This window comes from Chroicocephalus ridibundus, chromosome 9, assembly GCF_963924245.1.
Source record: "Chroicocephalus ridibundus chromosome 9, bChrRid1.1, whole genome shotgun sequence".
NCBI lineage: Eukaryota > Metazoa > Chordata > Aves > Charadriiformes > Laridae > Chroicocephalus > Chroicocephalus ridibundus.
Window position 1 is genome coordinate 34,953,774 of NC_086292.1, and position 26,562 is coordinate 34,980,335.

General features: G+C 41.9%; 1 protein-coding gene and 1 long non-coding RNA gene across 8 annotated transcripts in view; both read right to left on the reverse strand.

Annotated features, from left to right (window-relative positions):
* The window catches only part of TCF12 (transcription factor 12), a 170,204-nt gene extending 162,958 nt beyond the window's left edge, over positions 1-7,246 (reverse strand). For 2 of the 7 annotated variants that reach the window (XM_063346153.1, XM_063346151.1), the window contains exons 1-3: positions 6,999-7,235; positions 5,928-6,027; positions 4,970-5,042 (exon numbers count right to left, since the gene is read on the reverse strand). In XM_063346153.1, the coding sequence (XP_063202223.1) occupies positions 4,970-5,042; positions 5,928-6,002 (148 nt within the window). In that variant the 5' untranslated portion in view covers positions 6,003-6,027; positions 6,999-7,235. Of the gene's footprint in view, positions 1-4,969; positions 5,043-5,927; positions 6,028-6,341; positions 6,518-6,998 lie in introns of those variants that run through there. The other 5 variants (XM_063346157.1, XM_063346155.1, XM_063346154.1 and 2 more) reach the window with 4 other exon arrangements.
* A 253-nt stretch (positions 7,247-7,499) lies between these two features.
* LOC134520699 (uncharacterized) lies at positions 7,500-12,293 on the reverse strand. The gene is made up of 3 exons (XR_010072520.1): positions 11,744-12,293; positions 9,016-9,175; positions 7,500-8,454 (listed from the first exon to the last, which is right to left on the reverse strand). It is a non-coding gene; the product is annotated as an uncharacterized LOC134520699 (long non-coding RNA).
* Positions 12,294-26,562: the final 14,269 nt, after the last annotated feature.

A 26,562-nucleotide genomic window follows, 5' to 3' on the forward strand; every position in this document is an offset into this window, starting at 1 on the left:
TCACGGGTCCCCCCTACAAACAACTAGCAGGGAAAGAAGCTATGGATACCTGTCCGCTTTCAAGCATGAGGCTTCTACAACTCTTCCCAGGCGCATCAGAAAAAGCACTGAATTTAGCACCCCTCAGATCCAAGATGAAATACCAGGTTACTGGGTCTGCTGGTTCACTTTTAATGGAGCTAAAGGACAAACTAGATATTAAAAATAAAAATAATAAAAAAGCCACATAGCTGCATGACCTAATGTTTATTTTAATAGGCCACCCTAGATTTCTAGCACTTAACACACAATAAGCTTATCTTCTTTTGAACAGCAAACAAAAACACACATCTTGGATGACAAAACCAGAATTACGGATCAAATCCCTGAAACATAGGCCTTCCACTTTTTTCTTTTTTAAATTTAAAAGAGTCTGTCATGACCTAACACCAAGCTATGTGACTACACGAGATCACTCATCAGCTCCTCAATTTAGGGACTAGGAGCAGGCACTAGGAATTTCCTGCACCTCAATGGGAGACCGCACCAGAAACACGTGAAGAATGATATCAGAGAACTGATTCTTCTTAGGAATCACAGTTCTGGTTAAAAAAAAAAAAAAAAAAAAAAAAAAAAAAGAGTATTTTGAAAGGTTGGGAGCACTAATTTGCATACCTAAAAAGTCTCATCTTTCTGCAGTTTTCTCCAAGGCTGTGATTTGGCTGTCAGAGTTAACAGTGCCTTTTCTCTTCAACACTTTTAGATTAATGCACACAACATTTAAAACATTGCCCATCCAGGTAACTCCCAAGTTTTTTTGTCGGGGTTTTTTTGTTCGTTTGCTTTTACAAGGAACTGCTGATGCAAAACTAAAAAGGAAATAAGAGTTCACAGGACTGACAAACAGTAATCAAGTCAGGTTTTGCTAATTTTGGAAACACTGTTTGGAAACTTAATAGACCTGCTAAAGAATTGCCATTGTGTCCAGTCTCAAGACACATGGCCCTAATTTAGGGACACTCAGGTTAATGGCAGGCTATCAATTTAAACGGTCTTTGCATCAGGCCACTAATTAGTGGCCTATCCCAATCCATTCCTTACAAAGGCAGTATATTAGCAGACAGAAGTGGAAAGGGCACCCTCTTGAATTTGCATAAAAAGGGTCAAACGGACAGATACATTCAGAAGTTTTTTTGCATGTAGGTCTAGCATGAGGAATGTCAGGGCACACACAAGAGCTGTGCCTAAAGCTGTCCATACACAAACGTGTGCACTCATTTTTCATGAGCTGCAGAAGAATCTTACAGGCAAGAGAAGTGTCAGAAGTTTTGATGATGTAGCTCCTGAACTGTACCTCTTACTTCTAATTCTTACCACTTTGTTATCTCGTAGACATCCACACTACCTCACTGTAGCTTTTTGACTGATACCTCGCACGTGTACGTGCACAGCCACACACAAAAATAATGCTATTGGTACAATGAGGAGGCTACAGAAACTGAAGCTAGTAAGCCACATAGGAAAATGTAGTCTCAGATATGTTCTTCTTTAACATGTAAGAAGTTCTTTGCAAAAGTAAAAAAAAAAAAAAAAAGTTTTTATTTCAGGGTACCGCACCTGAGATTAAAAAAACTTCAATCCTAGGAAACCTAGGGGGAACCCTAGGAAAATTGCACTATTGTTGCCTATGGCAGGCATTTGAATATTGTGACTGGATTTTAATGGAGTTACTGTAATAAATAAAGGGCATTGGGCACAACTGGTAACCATGCGGGTTTGTATTGGCATATATTTTGTGTTTTTGACAAAAGGAAAGCAAAGCAAGTTTTCACTGCAATTCGTAAACACTGCTATTAACCATAGGAGTAACACAGAAAATTGTAATTTCAAATAAAGTCTTAAAAAAAGCTTGATTAAAAAGTCCAACAGAGCATATCTCTAACCTTTGCCTTCTCCCTCAACAATTTCTAAGACAGAAACGACTTATCTTCACAAGTTGGTTTTGGAGGAGAAAAGAATGGGAAGTTCCATTTTAAACAAGAGGTAATTACAACAGGAATGACAAGGAATATTTTGTGGCTTAACTCACTGACTTACATATCAGGTTACCCTTCCAATATGTTTATTTTCACCAGTAGTCTGACCAAGTTATTTGACTTTATCAGCAGCTTACACAACTTACTGTCATAAGATACTAGGATATATCAGATTAGTTCACTTATTTCATCTGCAGCTTTCATTCATAACTGATTGACCCGTAGAAAGCAAGCCTGCCCCAACACCAGACTTTAGCTATCTTTTAAGAAAAACACAATGTTCACATGTTAATCCATGAGAGTATTTTCTCACAAATTACAGATATCAGCCACATTAGCTGTTTTATTTATTTAGCCCAATTAAACATATACTTTTACAGCATAATCAACAGAAATATTAAAGAATTATATCAGGTCAAGCTTGTTACATCAGAATTAATAACATACACCCCAGTATTTCCAGCACTTCACAAAGCCACACCTGAAAAACAAACAAACTCAACCATTCTTGAACAGCAACTAATTTGTCCTTTTAAACTGGGGGCAGCAAGGAAAAGGCATCATGAGCCTTCCAAATCAGACTTCACAGAAACACAGTCTTAAGAGCCACGCAGACAAGCAACTGATTTTCAGCTACTTAATGGGGGTCATGAGGCTGCATCTCGAACCACTGATAGATTGGGGAGGGCAGGGAAGGTGTTTTCAGATTTGTTTTTTTATTTAAAGTTTAAATGAGAAAAAGGGGGCTCTATAATAACAAACAATAAACACATTCTTATTCCAACTAAGGAAAACACTTTCCTTTAGTATGTTTATAAAGACTTCAGAAAAATAAAACAACTGAGTTTAATGGGAAAGATACTGAAAAGAGCTTCACTTCTGTAATTGCCATCAAAATCACAGGAAGTCTCTGTAAGAGGTAGCATCATTCCATATTTAAAGAAAAAAATTTTAAAAGTACTTTTTAGGAATTTGTGCATACTGTGCTTCTCAGTACTACATAGCTCAAAGGAATAAATACGTCCTGTCATGTTTCTCTTTAAAGAATGGCCTCTAGCCAAGAAATTGAACACGAAGTTTCTAGAAATCAAATGCCTATACTTCATCAATGGTCTTAACATGTCTTTCTACAACACTTAACACTGACTCAGAACACAGCTAATATAGAAATTTGTCACCTCTCACTCCTGCAGAGTAATCCCCCTAGGTCAAGCCTTAGGTCATAACATTACAAGAATTAGGGCATATAATCCCACTAACCAGTAAATCTCCACAACTAGAAATGTTCTGAATTAAAACCCAGAACTATATACCATTCTCTTCTCCAAGGGGAATTCAGCTGAGGTTGTAGCTTATTTGACGCTGCAGGGCATTACTCATGATCGCTATCTATGTGATGATATACCGTATTGGTAAAGAAATTCAAGGAGTCAATAACACTGTCCCAAAAAGCTAAGTATTCTGGCATCCTCCCCTTTTTTTGAGCCATCCAAGGAAAAAAGGGGAAACAGTACCTACAAATACAGCAAGCTGCATTACCTAAGACTGATCTAAGAGCTAAACTAAAAATGAAAGCTTTATTATTCAACATAAAATTATTCTATTCCTTCAAGAAAAGCAAGGGGAAAGGGGAATGAGATGCTCAGATTGTGCTTCCCACAATAAGTTTTAGCTGCCTGAATATCTTTTAAAACAAGCTTTTGAGAAGCAACTGTCTTGAATATTTTTGTTAGAAAAAAAGAAAAATATTAACTCCATTGTACAGAGATTTGATGTCTTACTGTTGCCAATAATTTAAACTTGAAAGAGCAAGACAAAACCACTTATATATTTTAGGAGAGAAAAAGTAAAACGCTTCTTCAAGTATGTTACAACTACAAGATTTGCTACATATTTTCATTAAATTAAATGTGGGAGATCATCTCCGAAGAGTTTGCAAAACTACACAATTCAGAAGTTTTAAGATGCTTTTAAAAACAAAAATTCTAAAGTGTCACTAAAACACAAGGTGTCATTTGGAGTCTCAAAGTAAGAGCTGTGACAATAAGAGACAGTCGATGTTACTGCACAACTTCAAGCAACTACTTCACTCCTCTACAGGCATTCTAAAATTTATTTTCATTAACCTTAACTAAGAACACAAACATCGCTTTGTTGTATTCATAAAACCAAAAATAACGCTTCATGGTATTCATAGAAAATAAACATACATAAAAACCAAAACACATTATTAAAGAGTTACTTTAGTTTCTCTTTTGTAAGTAGTAATAAATACACCCTTTACAAGAATGATTAAAAGTATCTTAAAAAATTGCACTTTCCTATTACAGGCTCATCTTAAAAAGTCTCTGAAAACAGGCATTAGTTGGACCTCAATGAAAAGTCATTGAAACCACAAAACACATGCAACGTGTAAATACAGTTCCAGATGCACTGATAAAGGTCCAACATGGGAGTCTATTTGTCAAGACTTTGAGAACCACATAGTACTAGAAAATTGTATTAGCCTTACATTTTCCTTAAGAACTGCATTTTAAAATATATCCTTGAGTCAGGAGTATTGAATTATTTGGCATATTATTTAAATGTTTTCGCCTTTCATACAGGGTCTAGGAAATACTTCGGTTGAACAGGTAGGTTTGATTTTATCAAACAAAAACACCATTCATTTTTAACATAATAGATAAACAGACAACTTGCATGTCAGTCTGACTAGAGATACTTAACACTTCACTGTACTGGAACAAGTAGTCTAAGGCATATAGAGAAAAACTGTGGTTAAAGTTAACAAAATGTGTTACAAAGTCAGATCAAAACAGCACATCTCTAATTAATCTGAATGTCTCATGAGAATACGTACAAATGAAAGATTACCACACTTCAAGCACATGGAGACTAAGCTAAAATATCAAGACCTAGTTACATGAAATTTACGTATCTCATATGCATCCTACCTGATCCACTGAACTGGCTGCTTCCTAGCGTAGTTGGTCTGGTTTTCCCACTATTAACAGGTGGGGAAAACATCTGCAAAACAAGAAAAAAATATGTATTTAAGTTGACTTTGAAACTCCATGCAAAATTACTAATGAAAACTTAAAAAAAAAGTTAATAGGAAAAAATTCTTTGATTCATTTTTCTGCTAGAAAATAAAAAGAATATGATGTGCACGTTTAGACCACAAAACCAATAAGCTAAAGTACTCCTTGTGATTTATTAATACCACTAAAATACCACTTTTCTACATGAACACAAACAACTTAAAAAAAAAATTTCAAGGAGACCTACTACTACTAGGGCAATTTAAAATGGTCATACATCTTAAATTTTGCTACTTAAAATATATTTCTTGCTGATCTGTGAGTTTAAAGCCACTGGATAAAGACAGTTTCTGAGAGGCAGTAGTTTTCTATTATGTTTATAAGTCAAACACCTTTCTGAAATCTGTTAGAAGTATCATATAGGAAAAAAAACTATAATTTTCTAAGCCAAAATTACTGTATAAACTATCAATTAATAGTCTCTGTTATTTACAGACAATAAATTTTCATAGAATGGTTTGGATTGGAAGGGACCTTAAAGATCATCTAGTCCCAAGCCCTCTGCCATGGGCAGGGACACCTCCCACAATTTTCTTTTAGTTTGTTTAAAAAAAAAAAAAAAAAAAAACAGAAAGAAAATAAAAAAGCCAAAGTACCGGTGCCACACTCCAGCTTAACAAACGTTAATTATTAGATTATGCCATCACTGGGTCAGCCTGATTTTAACCAGTTAAACCAATTGACCCAGCTGGCATTACGGTATTAAATCTGGCAGTCTAGACATTACATCAAAGTTCAGGTGTCCGACTCGGCGGAGCGGGCCCCGCCGGGCCGCCCCCGCCGCCGTGAGGGGAGCCGGGGAGGACCCTACCGCGCTGAAGTCCAGGAGGTCGCTCAGCTCCTTGTCCGTCCCGATCGCGGCCATCCTCTGCTGCTGGGAATTCATTTTCCTCCGCTCCTCCGATCACCTCCTAGGGCACAGAGAGAGGGAGAGGCAGCACTTCACCGCGGGACGCCGGGGAAGGGCCCCCGGCCCCCGCGCCCCTCAGGCGGGGGATCCCGGGGGTGGGGGAGCCGCTTTACCGGGCGGGCTGCCGGAACCGGCAGCTTCCCCAAAGTAGCCAACTCTCCCCAAGTTTCCTCTTCTCCCTCACTCCACTTCTCCCCCACCTCCGGCGAGGCACGGTCGCGCCGCTGCCAGGAATGAGGCGCCCCCCCCCCACCCCACCCCCGCTTCCCCTCAGGAGAACAACCCGCCGCGGCCCCGCGCCGTCCGGAGAATTACCGGGAGATTAACCGACGCGCTGCCTCCACAACAATGGGGCCGGACCGGCCGTGCCTCAGCGGGGCCATCCCTGCCCCACCATGACCGCCTTCCCCAGCGCTGGCGGCAGCTTCTCCGCGCTCGGGACCGCGGCGGGGCGGGGGAGCCGCCCCCGCGCACCGCACGCGCACACGCGGCCGGGCGCGCGCCCCCGTCGGGCGGAGGGGGGTTGGGGGGGGGGGGGGGCGGAATGCGCGCGCGCGCACGACGGGAGGGGCGGCGGGGCCCGCGCCTTCCCTTGTGCCCGGCGGGGGAGCGGCGGGGCCGGTGCCGCAGCCCCGCTCCCCCGCCAAGTTTGGGAGCCGCCCGGCGCGGCGGGGCTGCGGCCGACTGCGATCCTTTATGAGCGGCCGGTAACGCGCGTCCCCAACGCCGCCCGCGGGGGACTCGCTCCTGACCGGGGCCGGGCGCCGCAGCCCGCCCGGAGACCCCCCCCCCGGCCCCCGCTACCGCCCCTCGGGCTCCCCGGCGGCGCCTCCTCCTCCTCGGTGGCCTCCTCCGCGCAGCCCCGCTCCCGCCCGGCCGCGGCCCCCTGCCCCTGCGAGCTCCCGGCCGCCGCTTCCCTCCCCCCCGCCGCTCTCTCCCAACTTCTCCCGGCCCCTCACCACCCGCGCTTACCTCCTGCCCCCCGAACGCTCCCGGTGACCGGGGCCGGGCCGGCGGCGGCGGGCGGGCCGCGGGCTGGGTGGGAGGCGACGAGCCGAGCGCTCCCCCCCCGCTGGAAGGAACTTGTGGGTTTCCCTCAGGCAGACATTTTTTTGCTTACGGAGCCTCAGCACCACGTTCACGGCTCCGGCTCCGTATCCCTCCGCGCCGAGCGCCGCCACGGCCTTAACCCTTGAGGCGCCGCGCCGCTACCGGCCGGGGGCGGGCGGGAGGCGCCGCCGCGCTGGCGGGGGCCCCAGGGAGCGGCCACTGCCAGCCGAGGGGACACACACACCCGCGGCCCGCTTAGGGACACTGCAACGGGCACCCGCCGGCACAGGCACCGCGGGGGAACGGAGCCCTCCCCGCCGCTCTCCGGCTCGTCCCGGCCCCCAGCGCAAACCTCGGCAATGCGCGGGCCCCAAAGGACATTATCACGCCCACCCTGAATCCAGACACCCTAAAATACGCCTCAATGATTTTAATAGATCAATGTACAGACTTACTTTGCAAAATAAAATTGCATACGAATTACATGAAGCTTTAAACGTTCATTAGCAGCTTCCTCTCAGATAGATAAAATTAAAACCATGACACGTCAAAGCATAACGGTAGGTATGCTAAGGCCAGGACACCCCCCCGAGAGAACTCCGCGGCTCCCCGCAACGGGCGATGCTGGGGGCGAGCCCGCCCCGCGCTGCCCGTGCGGGAACGGGAGCCAGCGAGAGCCGGGGCCCCGCCACCGCTGCGGGCAAACGGCAGTTCCGCGCTCCGTCTCCTTCCCCGGCGGCAGCACTCCCAGCCCGTCCCGCCGGGAAGTTCGTTCCATGTTTGGAAGCACGGTGAGGGCACGGCGCCGGAGCGCGGTGCCGGTGCCCGGCCCGGCGCTCAGTGGCACACACCTCTCCCGAGCCTGCAGAGCCCCCAGGTGGCACCTACTCGCCACCACCTGGCTCTCGGCCTGCTCCTCTCTGACCCTAGCTCCTCAGGGCTGCCCGCCCTCCTCCCTGAAAGTGAGAACTGAACAATAATCATCTCCGCAGCTACTGGCGTGTTATTTTTTTGGATCAAGGGAACTTAGGAAACACAAGGACAATGAAAAAGGATACTGAAAATCCTGGAGAACCTAACGCGCTCCAGGGAGACAGAGGGCAGGCGGCGTGGGGGAGCGCTCATCCCTCACAGGCTGCTGCTTGGCAGTGCCCCAGGTCTGGGAAACAGCAGGCTGTACAGAGGGCTCTCCAGCCCCACGCCGGTCTCTTCCAACCCCCAGATCCCGACCATGACATCTTCCGGAGGAAGGGGAGGGTGAGAACAAACTTACCACCCCCGTGCAGAGACAAACTGGAAATTCTGCGGCCTTAAAACATTCTCCTCCGGTTTTCTCCCGTATATGCCGTGTACTGGATCATCATCTGGCCTTGTGATTCTATGAATATTCATATATTCGCCACTTAGAAATGCAGGAAGCAATTTGTATTAAAATATCAACACAATGACTTCCATTCTCTGTGCCCCTGAGGGACATAAATATGTACTTTTTCCCTTTGATGTATAAGTAATACTTCACTTTAGAGGAAAACACCAAGTGACAGAGATCATTATACATTTCACGAGGAAAGGCCTTTAACAAGTTTTAGTTACAAGGAAGGTCCCCTACCTACATACTGCGAAAATATTGTTGTTTTTCTTGAAGTGTTACTTTGTAACCGGTATTGGGACTCAGTACAGCTGCAACAATGATAAACATTGACTAGAAAACTGACTAAAGCTAAAGAAGGTGGAAGCAATAACGCTTACAATTATTTCTACTGATGTGTAATTGTATTAAAATTAAAAATTAATTTCAAATACAATACTTTTTATTTGCCTTACGGCCTAAGGTTTTAAGGTTCATATTCTTAGGCTTTTATTTGCAGCTAGAAACTTTGAGTGGAAGATGACAGATCCACATAATCCATGACATAGGGTTTAAAGACACACAAAATACCATAAAATCTTCCATTTGGTCCACAATGACATGTCCCTTTCTCATGCGGAAGCTGGCAGTAAGCACGCTCATTACCAAAAGTCACATCGCAGCAGCCACTCCTCTGTGTTACATCCCTGCGGGGTGACAGTCCTCTTTGAAAAATTTCACTTTCAGGCACCTGTAGAAAAATGACCAGAACATAGATGATGCTTACAGGAATTATGCCAGATTACTTAGCTAGTACCCAAGGTCTCAGGGGAGGTGTGCTTTGGCCCAAAACATACGGTGAGTCTGACCTAAAGAAGATTTCTCTGGGGAGCCAAAATTGTTATCAGTTGGACAATTTGGAACTTTCAGGAGAAACTCACACAGGTAGCTCGATTAAAACTGTTGTGAAAGAGACCAATAACTATCACATCCTGTATTACAATAAAATTCTAAAAACAGATTTAACCTAATGTTTCCTGGGTACATCATCTGCCACATTGGTCAGATCTGGAATCTTTAACCTATTCAGTTTTCAACCCCTCTTCATTTAACACTGACCAGAGTTAACATGTACACTCAAAACATTGAGACACAATATTCTACGTCCATAAAACATTGTCTTTCATCTGTTCTCAGAATGTCCAACCCCTTTCTGAAGCTGCAACTTACTTAGTACCCTTTCGTCTCTGCCCCTCCTTATAAATTCTTCCTGTTCACTGCAAAGATAGGAGTTTAAAAAAAAAAAAGCAGCATTGCATATCCTTATCCTGTCATAGTCATACACAGAAAATGAAACAGAAAACAATGTGGTGAACAGTAAAAAAAGAAAACACCACCAAAAAACCCCAAAACAAACAAACTCTGTTTTCAGCTATTTAGAAATCTTTACAAGAAAAGATGACTGAGTAAGACTTTATAAACAATTTTAAAGGATATGAATAAATAGGTGTCTGAAACCTGGTTTGGACAATTACAACAGTTTTCCATTTGCGACAAAGAAAATGCTTGCAAGTTTATTCCTGCTTCAATCCCTAGTTACAGTACTTTCCTTACAAATATGCAAATGTGGCAAACATAATACACAGCTCATACAGAATGAAAAACTTCCAGCTTTGCTGTGACACGATACCTTCCTTGTACTTTACATAGAAGGCTGCAATGCTACTGTCTTCTGTTGCTGTTACACCTGTTTTTCTATCACTTCTTTAAAAATAAAGGTCTGCACTACCTAGGGAGCAATGGATCAGGTGGATAGCACAGGAATATAGGAGCAATCGTAAGCACCAATCAATTTGCTAGCGATTTCGTGAGCAAGGACTCCAGCAATCAGGGCTGAAGTCCCAAAGACGCTTTCCCAATCATATCCCACATATGCCATCGAGATAAGTTAATTTATTTGTCTTGTGGATAAACACCCTTTCCTTAGAGAAGTCTTAGGTCCATCGTGGAATAGTGCAAGTAAACCCATGCACACAAAGCCAGCAGTGAACTCCAGACTCTGACAGAGTGTACAACACAACTGTAAATCTTTATGGTAACAGCCCTGACAGCTGATCTACCAACATCAATATGGTCAGCTACCAACCACAGCAATCAGGGAATTGCTAGTTGCCAGATGGCAACGGCAACATTCTTCCGCATGCTTCAACATGACCATGAAAATGAAGAATTACATACAGGACATAAAAAAATTAAGAGGAATATAAAACCTAAAACACTTGAGCACAAACCCCTGAAAATAATCACACTCATACGCTGCTTCCACAGCCTTCGTGAATTGCTTTCCACCCACTCCTTAAAGGAAAAATATTTGATACAGCAGGCAGCTGTTGTGCATTCAGGGATGTGAGAAAATGTATTCCATATTACTATTTAATGTATCATGCCTGTGTGAACAAAATCATTAAGCCTGCATATCTCCTTTTGGTTTATTTATTCTTAAATTTACACCCACTGAATTAATTCACCACCACCATCCAAACCATATGAGCTCCCAGGGTGTTCCCCAACAGAGCATTTGACCCAGGATGGAGTTTTCACTGAAACGGCTCCTTTAAATCAACATGTATGTGCTCAGCCTGCATCCACAGCCAGCAATTTATCCATGATAAATGCCATTGCTCAGCAAATCCATAGCCCTGGAGAGAAGTCAGCAAACCTCCTTTCCTGTTCCAGCTTTTTTTTTTTCCCCACGATAAATTTCTACCCTCACCTAAGCCACTGAGTCCTTTGTACTGCTTCCAGTAGACTTCCCAGTACAGACAGCAATGCTCATTTGGAGTCAGCAATAAGGAGAACACAACTTGTTTTCCTGCAGCTGACATGGACAAGGCAATTCCATTTTCACTGACTTGTTCCTGGGGTCTGTACCTGGAATTTGATCCAAGCCAATAAAAATTAATTAAAATACTTCTGTTGTCATGTGTGAAACTTTTGGATGAAGCTCTTGGGAAGACACCGTGTTCTTCCTACAGCTCTTACTTCCAGAGCAGACTTTGGAAGAGTATCCTACAAGTGAGCTTACAGCTATGTTCCTATGGGCAAGCCTCACGATTGCGCAGTGCTTGCTGTTATCAGTACAGCCCATCTCACAGATAACTGAATTTGCTGCCTCACTCGCCGCCTGCTATATTTACCTCCTGGTAATTAAAATTATATAACATATACGTTACGTAACATGTATCTTACAAGAGGGAAGATTTAGAACATTTGCGGGAGGCTGCCATGGTGAAACCTCTCACCAAACAGCGTTACTTACAAGGGAACCACAGAGAGCCTGCAGGCTGACTCCCGTCAAGTCAGACCCTGTTTCTGCGGGAGCACTGGCAGCTATACCAAATTTGTTACTGCTGCGGACAAAGTGTTCACCGACGACTTCTGGCTAAGCGGGAAATAGCGAAAAACTTTGGCTTGCCGTAAGGGCCGACCTCCGCAAGAGGAATTCTTACACAAGCAGAAAGTTGAACCGGAGGGGAGGGTGGAAAAAAAGCGATTAAACAGAGAAATCGCGGCGGGAGCCGGGCTCCCCCGTCCCCGCTCTCGGCAGCGGGGCCTGGCCCTGCACAGCGCGGCCTTCCCCGGCCGCGACCGCAGCAACGCCGCTCGGCGGGCTGGCTGCCGGGCGGGGCGGGGCGGGCGGCGGCCGCCCGAGAGCCGCAGAAAGCGACGCCCGCCCCGCCGCCGGGTCCCTGGGGCGGAGCGGAGCCGGCCTATCGGCCAAGCCCTGCGAGCAGGGCGACAGCGCCCTGGGACGCACAGAGCAGAGCCAGAGCCAGAGCCCGGCCCCGGCCCCGGCCCCGGCAGCCGCAGCGCGGCCGGCGGAGGGGCGGCCGCCTCCGCCCGAGGGCGTCCGAAAGTTGCGCGTGGCCGAACAATGCGGAGAGGACTATTTGTCCTTCCGCCGGCCGGCTGTGACGGGAGGGGGCGGCGCGGGCCGCCGCCGAGCGGGCGGGAGGGGCCGGGGACGGCTCCTGGCTTCAGGCCCCCGGGGCCGAGCCCTCCCCGGAGCCGGTTATGAGAGCCGGGGGAGCCGCCGGGGGCCGTCCCGAGCGGCGGGGCGGCAGCGCCCGGCACGGCTCCTCCCTGCGCGGGGGGAAGGTCTCACGTCCCCCCTTCCCTGGTGCTGTCCTGCCGCCGGAGGGGCAGGCCCGCTCCCGCACCGGGCCCTCGGGCCCCCCGCTCCATGCCGGGGGTGGCTCGGCGGCCGCGTGGGCCCGGGAAACTCCCCCTTTCCCGCTGGGAGTCCAAGAAACGAACCTGAACGCTACCAGCGGCAAAGTGAACAGTTTACATCAAAAAGTGACTTTAAATTCACACAGGCGGTGGTTTGGGTACTTACTCTGTTTAAGCCAACCTTTTTAAATTAACTAAAACCAGTTAACAAGTTGAAGTTAACAGCGACATGTTTTCTTGCTTTTACAGTGGCTTACTACTTTAAGAGAAATAAGCAGTCACAGGAGATTTACGCTAGCTTTATAAAATTAATCTGAAATGATACTGTCTTCAAAGGTGACTTAAAAAAAATTCAGTATGATATAAAGCTTAATTTAAATAAACACCTAAACACTTTCCTAAGCAAAACATCCATTAAATCAAAAGCAGATTGATATCCCTGGAGGAAAAAGTACCTCTTTGCAGTGAATCTTGACCTTTCCAGGCAGCAGCCCCGGGCACGGGCGCACCCGGCTCCTGGTGGGACAGGCTGCAGGCGCTCTGCCACTGCACCACCTCAGAGCACTTCATTTTGAGAAAACTCATTTAGAAACTCAGAAAACACAGATTACACCCAAGAATCGTGTAACTGAGATCATAAAAGGGTGTTCTTTTCAGTGGGAAAATGAATATAAAGTTTTAAGTTTCCTATGTAAACTATATTCACCACAAATTTGTATGATGGATTGCATCATGCAGTTCAACGTGAGCAGTTTTGAAATATCCCCTGGATACGCATTACTGCTGCAAGCAACTCGGGCAAAGCATCTTTCAGCAAGAAGGTCACTCGCACTGCGAGACGTTGGCTGGGTAGTCAGAACGGAGCTCACTTGCAGAGAGGATAAAGCAGAGATATCACCATTTTTAGCCTGGTTTCCGCAGGAAATCACTTGTAGACAACTACCCTGTGTTCATGTGGATGGATGCGTTTCCTTAATAAATCGTGAACTTATTTGCTAATTTCAACCAAGCAAAATGAGGAGATCGTATCACACACAGTTAATGGAAACGGATTAAAGCAGAAAAGAGGAGACTGTGTTGGTGCACCCACTGAGGGGAAGGCTAGTTGAGGTCAATCCTTGTCAGCGACCAAAGAACCCAGGCAGAGGATGCAAAGCTAGGGGAAGGGAACTTGAGGTAGTTTCCCTTCTGGCAGAATGATTTCTGGTATTCCGCCTGTCACCGGGAGCTGGAACCCACAATCTGTTTTACACAGACTTTTTTGAACATTTCCCCATCTCCAAAGTTTCAGAGGAGCCAGGAAATATTTGTTTTAATGTAATCAAAAGCCATATAACCCACAGACAATGTTTTCCATTCTAAAATTGCTTGAAAGAATGTAACTGAAGTCTGACTACAACCATTCATCAGCCAATCCCAGATGGGCCTCTCATGCGTGAGATTCCCACTGAACACCAGTTCCCTCCTCGGCACTGAAGGGAACAGGTTGTCTCCCTCACACAACTAATGGACCGTCAGATGACGCATTCTGGGGAACCAAGGGATGACAGAGAAGGCCAAATTTACAGAGGAAAATCACAGCTTTGAAGAATAATAGGAACTCTTTATACCAAGCACATAGAACTACACCTTGAATTGCAACGGAAAAATTTAATTTCTTAAATCAGTGGAGTGGTAATGCATGGGGTTAGTATTGTTTTCTGTCATTGATTTGGGGTTTCTTTAAGGTTTTAGGAAGAAAAAAATATCTTAAAGTTCTATTTAAAGGCTGCGGCAGCCTCATCTTAGGTGGACTCTCATATAAAGAATATGAATATTCAAGTATTTTCCTCCTCATACATTATCATGATTATTTTGTCAAATATCTGCATATCAATTTTCATTTGGGAATACAATTGTGGGCAGTCTTCTTGTCATATGTATTTATAATGTCACTCTAATTAATATAAATATTTCTGTTAGAAATAAGGGAGAGTCTTGCAAGTGCTCTGTTCATAGAACTATTGACTGACTACATTTAATGTTCTTTTTACATGAATCATTTAGGATTGAGCTCCACAAAATACGTCTCATCCCCCATAATTTACCCTTATGTGGCACTTAACATAGTAAAATCTGGGGGCGCTGACACAGTTACTGAAAATACTTGATTATCTAAAATCCAGGAAATACTGGTTCTCTGTCTCAGAGTGGGGAAAAAAAACAGTTTCAGAAATAATAATGTGATAGAATTGCTGTGTATAGCATATTGCTATTTTGACCATAAAGTGTTTCCATGACAGACATGCAAATATTCAAGGCCAAATGACTTCAACAATGGTACCCATGCTTTTGATGAACTAGTTTGCATTGTCTCATCTGATCCCCTCTTTTACCGTACGTAGATGAGACATTTTATGCATTCACATGGTTTTGACGTTGTCACATGCAGATACTTACTGAACTACATAGTTTCCAGATGCTATAGAATAGTACAGCATCCAACTCAACAATGTGTCCAACTGGAATTTTATGAGTTTGCACTCAGACTAGAAACTAATGTAGAAAATTATGCATCTTATACCACATAGTAGGTAGTTCCATACAGGTCTCAAGCCTAGAGGTAAAGTACACTTCAAAGAAAGCAAATTTTTTAGGTTTTAGTTTTATCTTTCTTTTTTTTTGAGAGGGGTTTACTTTCTAAACAGCATATTTATGTTTTCAGTTCTTCTGTGCTTATACAGCATTAGTTATAACTTCCAGAGCCATCATAAATCACCAGTAATCCTATCCTAGCTGCAGGTCCTGGAGAGCTGGCATGTGTCAAACAGAGGCTTCCGAATGAAATATGACCCTTAATCAAGTTTCAACAGCTTATAAGAAGAGAGAACACAAGAAAGGCCATGCTGCTCAAACCAAAGGTCCACCTAGCCCAGCAGCCTATCTCCAAAATAACAACCCATTATGATGTCCACTCTTTTCAGTTTCATCTCTTCTCTCTTATGTTCTCATTGTTAACTATTCAGTGGGATTCTGGAGAGTGGAAATGGGTTTGGCCCTGTGCCTGTTCCCAGTATTGCATTGTTTCCAGAGTAATGAGAAAGAACAATCATTAGAAAGTACAGGACACGCAGGGAAGTAGGTAAGAACCAGGCATGAGCATGGTCATCCTGTATCTGGCACATTCCCCCTTCTGCCAATAAGAAATTTAAGAGTTTCTCAAGCAAGAAGTTGCATTTGATTATTGTTCTTAATGGCTATTGAGGGCTTATCCTTCATGAATTTATTTGGTTCATATTGAACTGTTTTAACTACTCAGCAGTTGTACATGTGGAGATCATGAAAAAAGAGTCAGCAAGTAATGACGCTTTTTAATACTGTCAATGGGGCAAACATATCCCATGAGGTCAACTCTTTCAAAGTCAGTAGGGGAGACCCAAGCCTTGAGGGGGAAGACTTGTATTTGTTCTCCGTCAAATACGGGATAAATATATTGCCACTGAAAGCTCTAAGGGCCAAGTTTTCTGATACAATCTGAGATTTTAGACAGTCATTTTACATTCTTTACATCACCTTATCTCTAGTTGTAAAATTAAGGTTTTACAATACAGAACATACTGTGATTTGCCCAGGGTTTCATGCTTAGGTTGCTACTATATGCAAACTGTTGGGGTGACCAAGCAGAATGGGTAAAGGTCAGTCTCTCTCTGCATTTGCCTTCGTAGGACTCAGTGTCTTCTACCCAGATTCTTATTTTCATGACACTTGTAGGGATTTAGTATCTTTGAGTCAATCACCCTCTGTTAACTTGGATAATACATTTAAAGCTTATTGGAAAGACAAATAGAAGAACTGGTCTTATGGAAGATAAGCGTGTCTTCCATAAAGAAAAGAACAGAATAAAAGCAGTTATAAAAGGTACTTGCCATAATATTGTTCTGATTAAAGTCGATGGATATGAAGCTATTGGCTTCAAAGGAGGACCGACGTATAGCCCATCTAGTGTCCCTTCGGTAATATTTCCAGCACAAACATCACAGCCTGTCAAAATAATTCATATTACATGTGGAAATTTTTCATTAAGTTCCATAAGAAAAATCGTTATTTCAAAGTCGAGAGATTTTTCTAACATTGTTTAGTATTAATCCCCTCTTTTTCAAACTGCACAAAAAATTCAAATTAGTTGTATAGCTCAAGGCAATTCCAAAGTTTACGTTCATTGTTGATGGTGATTGAAGTGATGGTTATTAGAGACCTGAGCAGCTGCATTGCCATCAGGGTCCTGGCTCAGAACTGAAAATTGAGGGGTTGCTGAGCCCAAGCTGAAGTTCAGAACATACTTTTATCTCTGGGAGGCAAGAATTATGGTACAGTTTGCAAATTTTTTTGCATGTCAGACTCAGTTTAAGGTTTTTGAAAGACTACTGTTGCATAAATAAATCTGAATGCTGTCTTCCACTTCACCGGTTTAAATATTACAATTCTGGCTCTTATTTTTAAGGAAAATATTTTAGCAGCACAAATAGAAGACTTGCAGCAGAATCCTGTCCCCTTGAACCACCTCAAAGTTTTAGATTTCTCTTCAGCAGAGCTATGATTTTCTCTCTGGGCTTTCAACTCTGCCAATAATGGAGTAACTTTGCATAGGTCAGTTTCATTTTCTTTATCTCTGTTGCCTCACATGTAAAATGAGAGTAGACAATAACCTCTCTTAAAGGGTTGCCAAGAGGAACTAAACTATAAGGTCTTCAAATGAAACACATAGTAAAAAAAGGTTTTAAGTTATTTAACATTTAAAACTAGAAGTGGGTAATATTCTGCATACCTGTATGACTGCATTTTAATCTTGGATTATAGGATAGATGTATGTAGAAAAAACCTTTGGTAATTTATACCAGTTACCACTAGGGTTATACTACATTAATTTGAAAAAGCTAATAATGTTCATCTAAAAAACCCCTCATTATTGCTATTTCATACACAAAGATTTAAAGAGACACTGTCTAACAACTTCTTTAAATATCTTTTCAAACTTCATGAGAAATATATTTTAAAATTACCACCTGTAGAAGTATTACTAGAATGTATAAATATGACCTGCATTTCCTAACAGCTGTAGAATATCTAAAAAGTATCTTAAGATTCTATTACCTGTGAAAGCAGGGATTTTCTAGATAATTTTTTTGTAGGCAGAGACCATAAATTTAACTTTCTATGTAAAATCCCACTCACCCAATTCCTCTGTTTCTCTGATCATGTTTTAAAATATGTATTAATTTCGATAGGAAACAGTTTCTATGGTTACACCTTCTACCTGATATTATAAAAACACTGTGAAACATATGTTGAAACTCAGTATCAATATAGCCTTTAAACTCTCCTTAAATCAAATAATGAAACAGGAACTATTAGAATATCAGTTAAGTGAGACCTGCTTGTTGGGGGGAGGTGCTGTTTGTTGGGTTTTTTTAGTTTTATGCTGCAGCTGTGTATTTGTATATTGCATTTATGGTGGTTAAGCTGGAATGGTAAAATACGATGAGGTATGTATATCTAAAAATGAAAATGTTTTACTCAGTCAGTGAGACAAAGCCATTTCTCGGACAACTCCAAACAAGCAGGAAAATTTCTTTGTAGTTAATTTTACGGCTATTTGGGCATCTGTAGCTTATAAATAAAATAAAACATTATAGATTATTACTATGAATTATCACTTATTTGCATTTCACGTTTTCAGAACGTATTTTTCACCCCTTCGTTATAGGATACACAATATCCAAACAGGATGGTATTAGGTTAAGAGGTCCAGAACTGTAATATCCAGTGTAGATGCAAGTCTGGGAAGAAGGCCATAGAACAGGTAAAGCTTAACTTTGAAAAAGAGGTCTCCAGCTTTTATTTTGCATAGGAGAGGCTCTATTTGGACTGATAAGAAAACAGTTTTAAGAAGCCTATAAGAGCTTTCTTGAGACAAGAAAAGTTTCCTGTGGGATTGCTTTTCAGACTACCAGTTAATGATAAACAGTGATACTGTAGTATGTAAGCAACTCTAACTAGCATGACACAAGAGAATACCATTATATCATGACATTCATGATACTGGTCTTGTGACCTGCTCAGTGCCACCTTCTTGGTCTGACTTAGCTCTGCTGTACCTAGGATAGCTGGTCATCCCCACGTAGCATTTGATTTGTTGATCTTCTGAGGTCCCTTCCAACGTGAGTTATCCTATGATCTTGTGATCCTACAGTTCTTCATATAATTTGGTTTAACGTTTCTTTTAAGCCCTCACACCAGCAGAGAAATTGCACATGAAGAACTGCTGTTGGTACCTATAACTTCCTTACAGAGGATGGAATGGTGATGCGTCTGGTCTACAGTCAGCCTTTAGAAAGGTTAGCAATGAAATATCAGATAGTCTCTCAAATGTAGAAAAAATCAAAACAATTCGTTTAGCATGATGTAAAGCCAAATTAGAACTAGGACAGAAAGCTTTTGGGGGAATAGGCACATGGTAAATAAAAGTGGCTGCTGCCACTGCCACCCTGCAGGGCCTTACAAGATATCATGGAATGTGTCAATGTGATTTATTTTTATGAATTATTCCTATGGGCACTATGTATGTATTCTGTGAAGATTAAAAGGAGTTGTTTCTTTAGAGATACTACATTAAGAATCATCATAATGTTATAATTTAATTTTATAAAACAAAAGATCCCACTCACTGAAAATAAATCAGTATAACAGAATAAATATTGTATACAAATTCCACCACAGAACAATCTACAAGGCTGAATACATTTTTAAAAGCCAATGAAGTTAGAAATGAAAGAGATGAGGCAATGGCCAAAAACATTTTCCAATTTTGAAGCCATAATGTCAGAGACATATTTCATGTATGGTAGGATTTAATTCTCTTCATTATATCTGTTAGCCTTTCAAGAACTTCCAAAGTGGTTCCCACTGTTACTCACTTTTTTTTTTTTAAAGAGGTTACTAGTCTGTCAAGTCTGTCAATTGCCCATAGAGGCACCAGTTTCAGAAAAATCTGATTTCAACCCATATTGAGTAAGACTATGATTACCTCAAAAAATTATTTCCAGTGGGTTTTATGTATTTCTAATAATCCATACTGAGGGTCACACTACACTTTATTAGGACTGCTAACTATAAGTTTCTATAATAATTAATCACAATAAAATAGAATTTTTTTCTACGCAGTGCAGAAGCTTTGAGAAATGCACAGCCTATTTGTTTCAACATCAGAAAGCATTTAATGAATGACCTCCGGAGCCTGCACTGATTACCTACTTGGTTCTGACCATAGTTATGAAGTTTCCACCGGAATACACTTATTCCTAGCGGGTGCCAACTTTGATGTAGACAGTACTCCCTACACTTGTAGTCCCTGCTGTCCGGTAAAGCTATCACTGTGTGCAGGAAGACTGTCAGAATTCTCTTTCGCTAAAGCCTTCTAGGACTAGACCTGGCTGTTGAATATGGCTGATGTCCATGCTGCAGGGCTCAACTCTGAACTGCGCTCACTTTGTCAGATACAACCTGAACACGTTTAGAGCTTTAGGCAATACAGAAGGTTTCACTCCTGTGCATGACAGGACATGAAAATAATCCATGTTTCCAGTTTATACATAAAGCAAATACCTACTTCTAAATAAAAAATATCTCATATCATTAATTTTGAAGATTATCAGTTCATTTAATTTTGTGTATATGTAGATAACTACTGTCATCTTTTCATACTTCTTTATTCCTTTTTTTTTTTTTGCTTACTGTCTCGTAGTGTGTTGTGATTAGGGTAGGTTCTTGGTTCTTAGAATTGTTTTGTCTTCACCATTAAATGCAAATTTTTGTGGCAGACCACTTATGCATGAGAATGTAACTATATTTGTGCATTAGTTATATACATGTATATCTACATACATATTTATATGTACATATGTTAAGTATAGCACAAAGTACTTGAGACATTATAAAATAATTGCTAAAAACACTATTTATTAAATTAAAATTTGTTTTTAACAGATGCTCCAGGTACTTATTTGAGTATAGAATCTCTTTAATATAGATTTACGTCTAGTTAAATGAGCTTCTTAAAAAGACCCATAGATACAAAAGCAAGAGAAATCAGGAAAATTGATTCTGTCACATTCTGGAGGTAGTTATAAAGCAATTTATTGCTTATGAAAGGACTTCAAAAGCTCATGAGCATTTGGGGCACCATGTATCAGAAAGGAAGTCAAGTTTATAAAAGACACCAAACATTACAGAAGGAGGAGAATGATGCTGCGTATTTTAGAGAACAGTGATGTATGTGCAAAGGCTGTTCCAGAGTAACAAGAAAACTGGGGAATAGAAAACATATGTAAATGTTCTCCTGCTTTCTCTACATGTGTATTCTTTTTATGTTGCTAATGGTAAAAAGACACTGGCTTAAAAATCACATCACAAAATCTAGTGTTCTGTGTCAGATGCAGTAGTAAGTTTTCTCAGTAATTGCTCTGACGAGCCTCACCTGAGGTCTCCCACACCTTGGACTAGGGACTCCATTTAAGCTCAGGCTGGGCCTTTCAGTCCCTTCTGAGCTGCATCTTGGATGTGCCTGCTGCTGATCCTGTTCCTGAAGTGCTGTCATGCATCCCCTGGTAGACCTTGAATCCTCTCTTGCCTGATGATCACTGGACCACTGATAGGATCTGTTGCTGTTATCATCCTGCTCTGCTTGCCTGTCTCCAGTGCTGTGGGACTGTGTCCTGAGGTGATGTCTTTGCCTAGCCTGTGCTGCCAGCACTGCTGGCTCAACTTCCCTTAGGGAGCAACCTGCTCTTGCTGTTCCCTGATATTGTGCTTGAACTGCATTCCTATAGAGAGGCACCATGAGAAGAATTCCTGTAGTGTTAGAAATGTGGAAACCTTGTAAGTAGTAACAGAAGTCTTCACTCATCTTACAATGAAAGGTAAGCTGCAGCTGGACTGATGGGCCCTTTCTGAGCTTGGAGTTTGTATGCAGTTCCTCAGGAACTCGGAGACCGTTGGAGTCTACACAGACCAGTGCAAAAGTACACAGTATGTGATACCACCCAGGTAGTTACTGTTGTAGTAAATACTGAGATATGACTTAAAACTGTTATAATAAACACACGCATATCTATTTTGTAATGTTACTTGCATACAAGTAATGAGGCTATTACTGGAAAACAATTACTGCAAGAAGTGTGTTGCATGACTGAGGTCCATCTTGGCCATTGACTAAGTCTTGACCATTACATTTGCATTTTGTTGTGAGAGGACAGAACAAATCTGTGGGTTTTTTTATAAAGCACAAAGGTCTCTGTACTACCTTTCAGAGATTTTTTTTAAGTAGGATGGCAGCTTACCTCATCCATCCACTGTTCCACTTCAACTCCCAAAACATGTTTTAAAGAGTTAAGTACTAATCAAAAGTAGTCTCACTGAGTCATCTATCAGTGAAGTGTTAGGAATAAGTCATAATTTTATGAGGTGCCATTTTTCTATAGTATATTAAATGCAAAAGCATATCAAACATATTGCCACTAAGGGTTTGTTGTTAAGTCTGTCAAAAGCATTTTGTTCAAAACAATGTTTGCTGTATCTCATATAGCTTGAAGTCTAAATTAAATGAGCTTCTTTGCTGCAGTCAACAGGAGAAAGAATTCTTTCCCTGCTTCAACTCTCTGCCACAAGCAACAATGGTGTCAGTATTCAACTATGCTACAAACATTAACGATGCTAATTTGCAACTATGCCTTGAGCAACTGTGGAGTTTCTTTGCCACTACCTTTATCCCTAATGCAAGATCGATGAATGATGATGCTATGTAGTTGGCCCTTCTCTAATGGCTCTAATCTCAGTCTCTCATTTACTGTATGTTAGAGCAACTGCATTCTCTTCTACAGGCTAAAAGGTTTAGACGTCTACCTGAATTTGTAGCCTATTCCAGGTACACATATTTTGCATTAGGCAAGTGAGTGCCATATCTCACATATGCATGGTTGTGTATAGAATTAGTCACTAACTGAAGTGTTACCAGGGAAAAAAAAATCACAGCAGCTGACACGGACATGAAAATATGACTAATCTGTGTTGGGGTTCAGTCAGTTTAGTGCAGAAGGCTCTGTGAGGCTGTGTGTATCATTAAGATCCTACTGTATAATTCAAACTCTTTCATCTAGAGAATAGCCTAAATAAGCAGTACAAGAGCACAAGGACCCTCTAATTTATATACGTGGTGACAATACTATAAAGTATTCCTTTAGTTCTGACCTTCGTGCTCTGAAGTATGTAGTAAAAGTGGTGATTCAACCATTACTTTTTCAGGCTTAATTTGAAATTACACACTACCCAGATCACATTGGAAGATCCTGAGAGTCTGTATGCGAATATTATTGACAACCACTCAACTACAATCTTTTCATGCACCCTTCTGCAGCTCTCCCCAGTTGTGATTCCTGAGAAATCAATATAAGTTGTGCTTTCTAGAAAAGAGGACTCAAATCTAAATGCGGTGTATATTTCTCTAAGCCATAAAAATACTATGGAAGGAGAGGCCCAAGGCTAAAATAGCAGGTGTTTTTCAAGCTAGAATTGAAATCAATTGGCAGCACTGCATGGGGGAAGCTTGCACAGTATCTTCCTGAACTCTGTTTGATTTAAGCAACTGTTTGCAATCTTCCTTTTCATGAAGTTAAGATTATCTATCCTTTTTTATTTTCAATAAATTATAAAACATTATCACTTCTAATCAGGCCTTTTCATGTTGAAAAAATTTGCTGAGCTTCCTGACAGAAAAATTTGATAATTTCTTGGATACAAGCAAGACAATATAAAATTGCAGGTCTTCTCTAATTGTTTTGAGCAGTGGCTTTATGATTGTGAAGTCTGTCAGGTTTTTTTAATGGCTCACATTTCAGCATCAGAACTATGTGTGGCATCAGGTGTTTAAGTTTTTCACCATTTAAACCTGGCAGCTGTTTAATTTACCCTTGTTGCATAATAAAACCTTCTTGGAATAAAAAGGGAAATTTTCAATAAGACTAGTCAGAGCAAGATCACTAGATGCCACTTTAACTGCATTACACAGCTCTTCATAGCATTTCACTGAGTATAGGTACAATTTCAAAGGGACAGATTCTCTAGGTTTCTGAATTCTTTGTGCTCCTTAGCCAGTAAGGAAAGACCGGAAAGAGGGCTGACAGTGCGCACAAAATGAATGAAACAGGATTCAACAGCTCACTGCCCATAACTGCCAATCTTAATGGGGGAAGGGACTACAGCACCCTAGGGTAGGGTGGGGAGGGTGACCCTAGTCCTGTGGATCACTGCTAAGTAGGACGGATTAGAGCATTCCCCAGGTTGCTGGCATCTGTTATAGCCAAAGTGTAACTACAGCAGCAGATAATTTGTAGTACTCTTCCAATTCCTCTTGTCTCCCTACCTAGCAGAAATTTGCTACAGCAAAGAATAACATGCTCATTTGAACAAGATTTCTTGCAGTTCTTCCACTAAGGAATGCCTTTGTCCTGGCTACAAGGAAGATTGTCTGGACTGATTGCTGTCTTTCATGCTACTCTTCATCAGCTATTCATTTACTACAGGCACTGCTAAACAGCGCCGAGGATGGCCAGCATGAACATTCTTCCTGTAATGGCTGAAGGTCTACCCCATCATTTCTTACCCATGTTTATGTCATTCTGGAGGTAGACTGTATTTCCAGGTGCTACTAAACAATTACATTTCAAAAGGATCAGGAATGTATCTTTCCTTTTTTTAAGCAGAGCATGCCCAGACTCTTCTCAGTGGTGCTCAGTGACAGGACAATAGGCAATGGGTACAACCTGAAACACATTACATTCCATCTAAATGTAAGAAAACACTTCACTGTGCGGGTGACTGGATGCTGGAATAGGTTGTTGAGAGTGATTGTGGAGCCTTCGTTCTTGGAGACGCAGCCCTGGGCATCCTGCTCTAGCTGACCCTGCTTGAGCAGGGGTGTTGAACTATATATAATTCAGGTGTCTTCCAACCTCAACTATTCTGCGATTCTGTAATTAGACCACCTTCTTTAATGCAGCCATCATATAACTTATGCCTTTTACTTTGAGATTGGATAGCTGTAATTGATTCAACAGGGCAAAGCCTCATGACCACTGAGAGTATGAAGCTGTTAGAGATTCATAGCCTAATGGTGAAAATGAGATACTTAAACTCAAGCAAATCACATTAGTTTTTAATGTCTATCCTGGCTTGGGTGCGTTTGAGGAGGAATCGGAAAGAGCTGGGCTGACTACATGTTACCATCCTGGAATTGCCCTAAATGAGAGACCGCGCCTCTCCCTCTCTGTTCCGCACAGTGAGCAGCAAAGGTGGCTAAGCTAGCTGACGTGCCACTGGCAGGACTGTCTGCCAGCAACTCTCCTCACTGCCACATTTTCACCTCCGGTCTTGAATAGGCGGGTGGTGTTAACTCAAGCTAGTCTATAAAGCTGCAGGGGTTTCACAAGAGAGAGATGCTGCTGAGAAGATTGTCTTTGGAATTAGTAGGGTGTTTTTACTCTTTCAAATGGTCTGAGGACAACCACTATCTGCTGCTTGCTGCACAGCGTTTGTAGGCATTACTGATTTACAAAAGGGTAATTTTAAAGACTGAGAAAGATCACAAGTATTCTGGTTGAAAACATTCTTTGTACATTCCAAATAAACACAGTTTAAAATTCAGCTTTCTTAGACTCTGTTTTGTCCCCCTAAATTCAGATGCGTCGGAATATTCCCCCTTTTCAAAAGCTACCCATACAGAAATGTTTGGCTTCCCTTCAAAGGGAACAGTATAAAAAGGAGAAAGAACTGCTGAGCACACAGGTTAGCAACAGTTGCACTTTAAAATGATTGATACTTTAAAATCACTAGAGAACTGAATTTATACTTGTGAAAATGGAGTAACAGGTACAGCAGAAAGGCCATGAAAATCAGGTTTATATTATGACTAGTTGGACTTATGAAATGTGATTAGATTATTAGCAATAAAACTTGCACAGATCATGGAGCTAAACATATTTATACAGAGAGGCCCCAGCTGTACTGGCTCTGAGGAGTGCGCTTGTTTAACAAAGAATTTGCAAACAAAATGGCTCACTTAAAAAGGTAGATGCAGAAAACTAGAGATTTTGATGTTACGCTTCCAAATACGAGCAGAAAGTGACTTTTTTAACTTTTAAATATTATTTTTAAATTATTTTCAGTGGATAGTAGTTCTAAAAAAAAAAAAAAACACAAGAACTAAAAACCCCAAATAATTTTTAAGCAAACAATTGATCAGTATTTTTTAATGTTATTCCTATGATGTTGGAACTAATTGTACATATTACCCATTTCAAATGTTAGAGCCTTAATAAAAACTGAGTATGTATTTAGCCAGCCCTATCAGTATAAAGTCACATGAGGTATTAATACACCAAGAGCCCCCCCCTTCCCTATACCACCAGAAAAATGATCCCTTTTTTATCTTTTCAGTATAAGAAGCTCTTTTATCCATTTCTTTTACAAGCTGCTGTTGCCACTATTCCCCTTCACAAGTCTTGACAGCTGACTCAAGTTGATGGCCACGCTTCCACTGACTGCTGTAGAGTAACTGCCAAACCTGCTTCATACGGTAAGACTGGTGCTATCTGTAAATCCCCATTTCTGAATTTTCTCCAAATATGTATACAATTTCCTTATGTTATCATGGAAACGATACATGTGTGAAGCCTGGAGAGAAAAAAAAGCTTTGTTTTCTTTTTTGCTGAAATAGTCAAATCTTTAGGAGTTAATGCACAGCAGAACTCCCTTGCACAGCATGGCTAAAAGCAAGGCTAGAACAGGTGAAAAGGACTATGTTTTAAAAGTAAACTT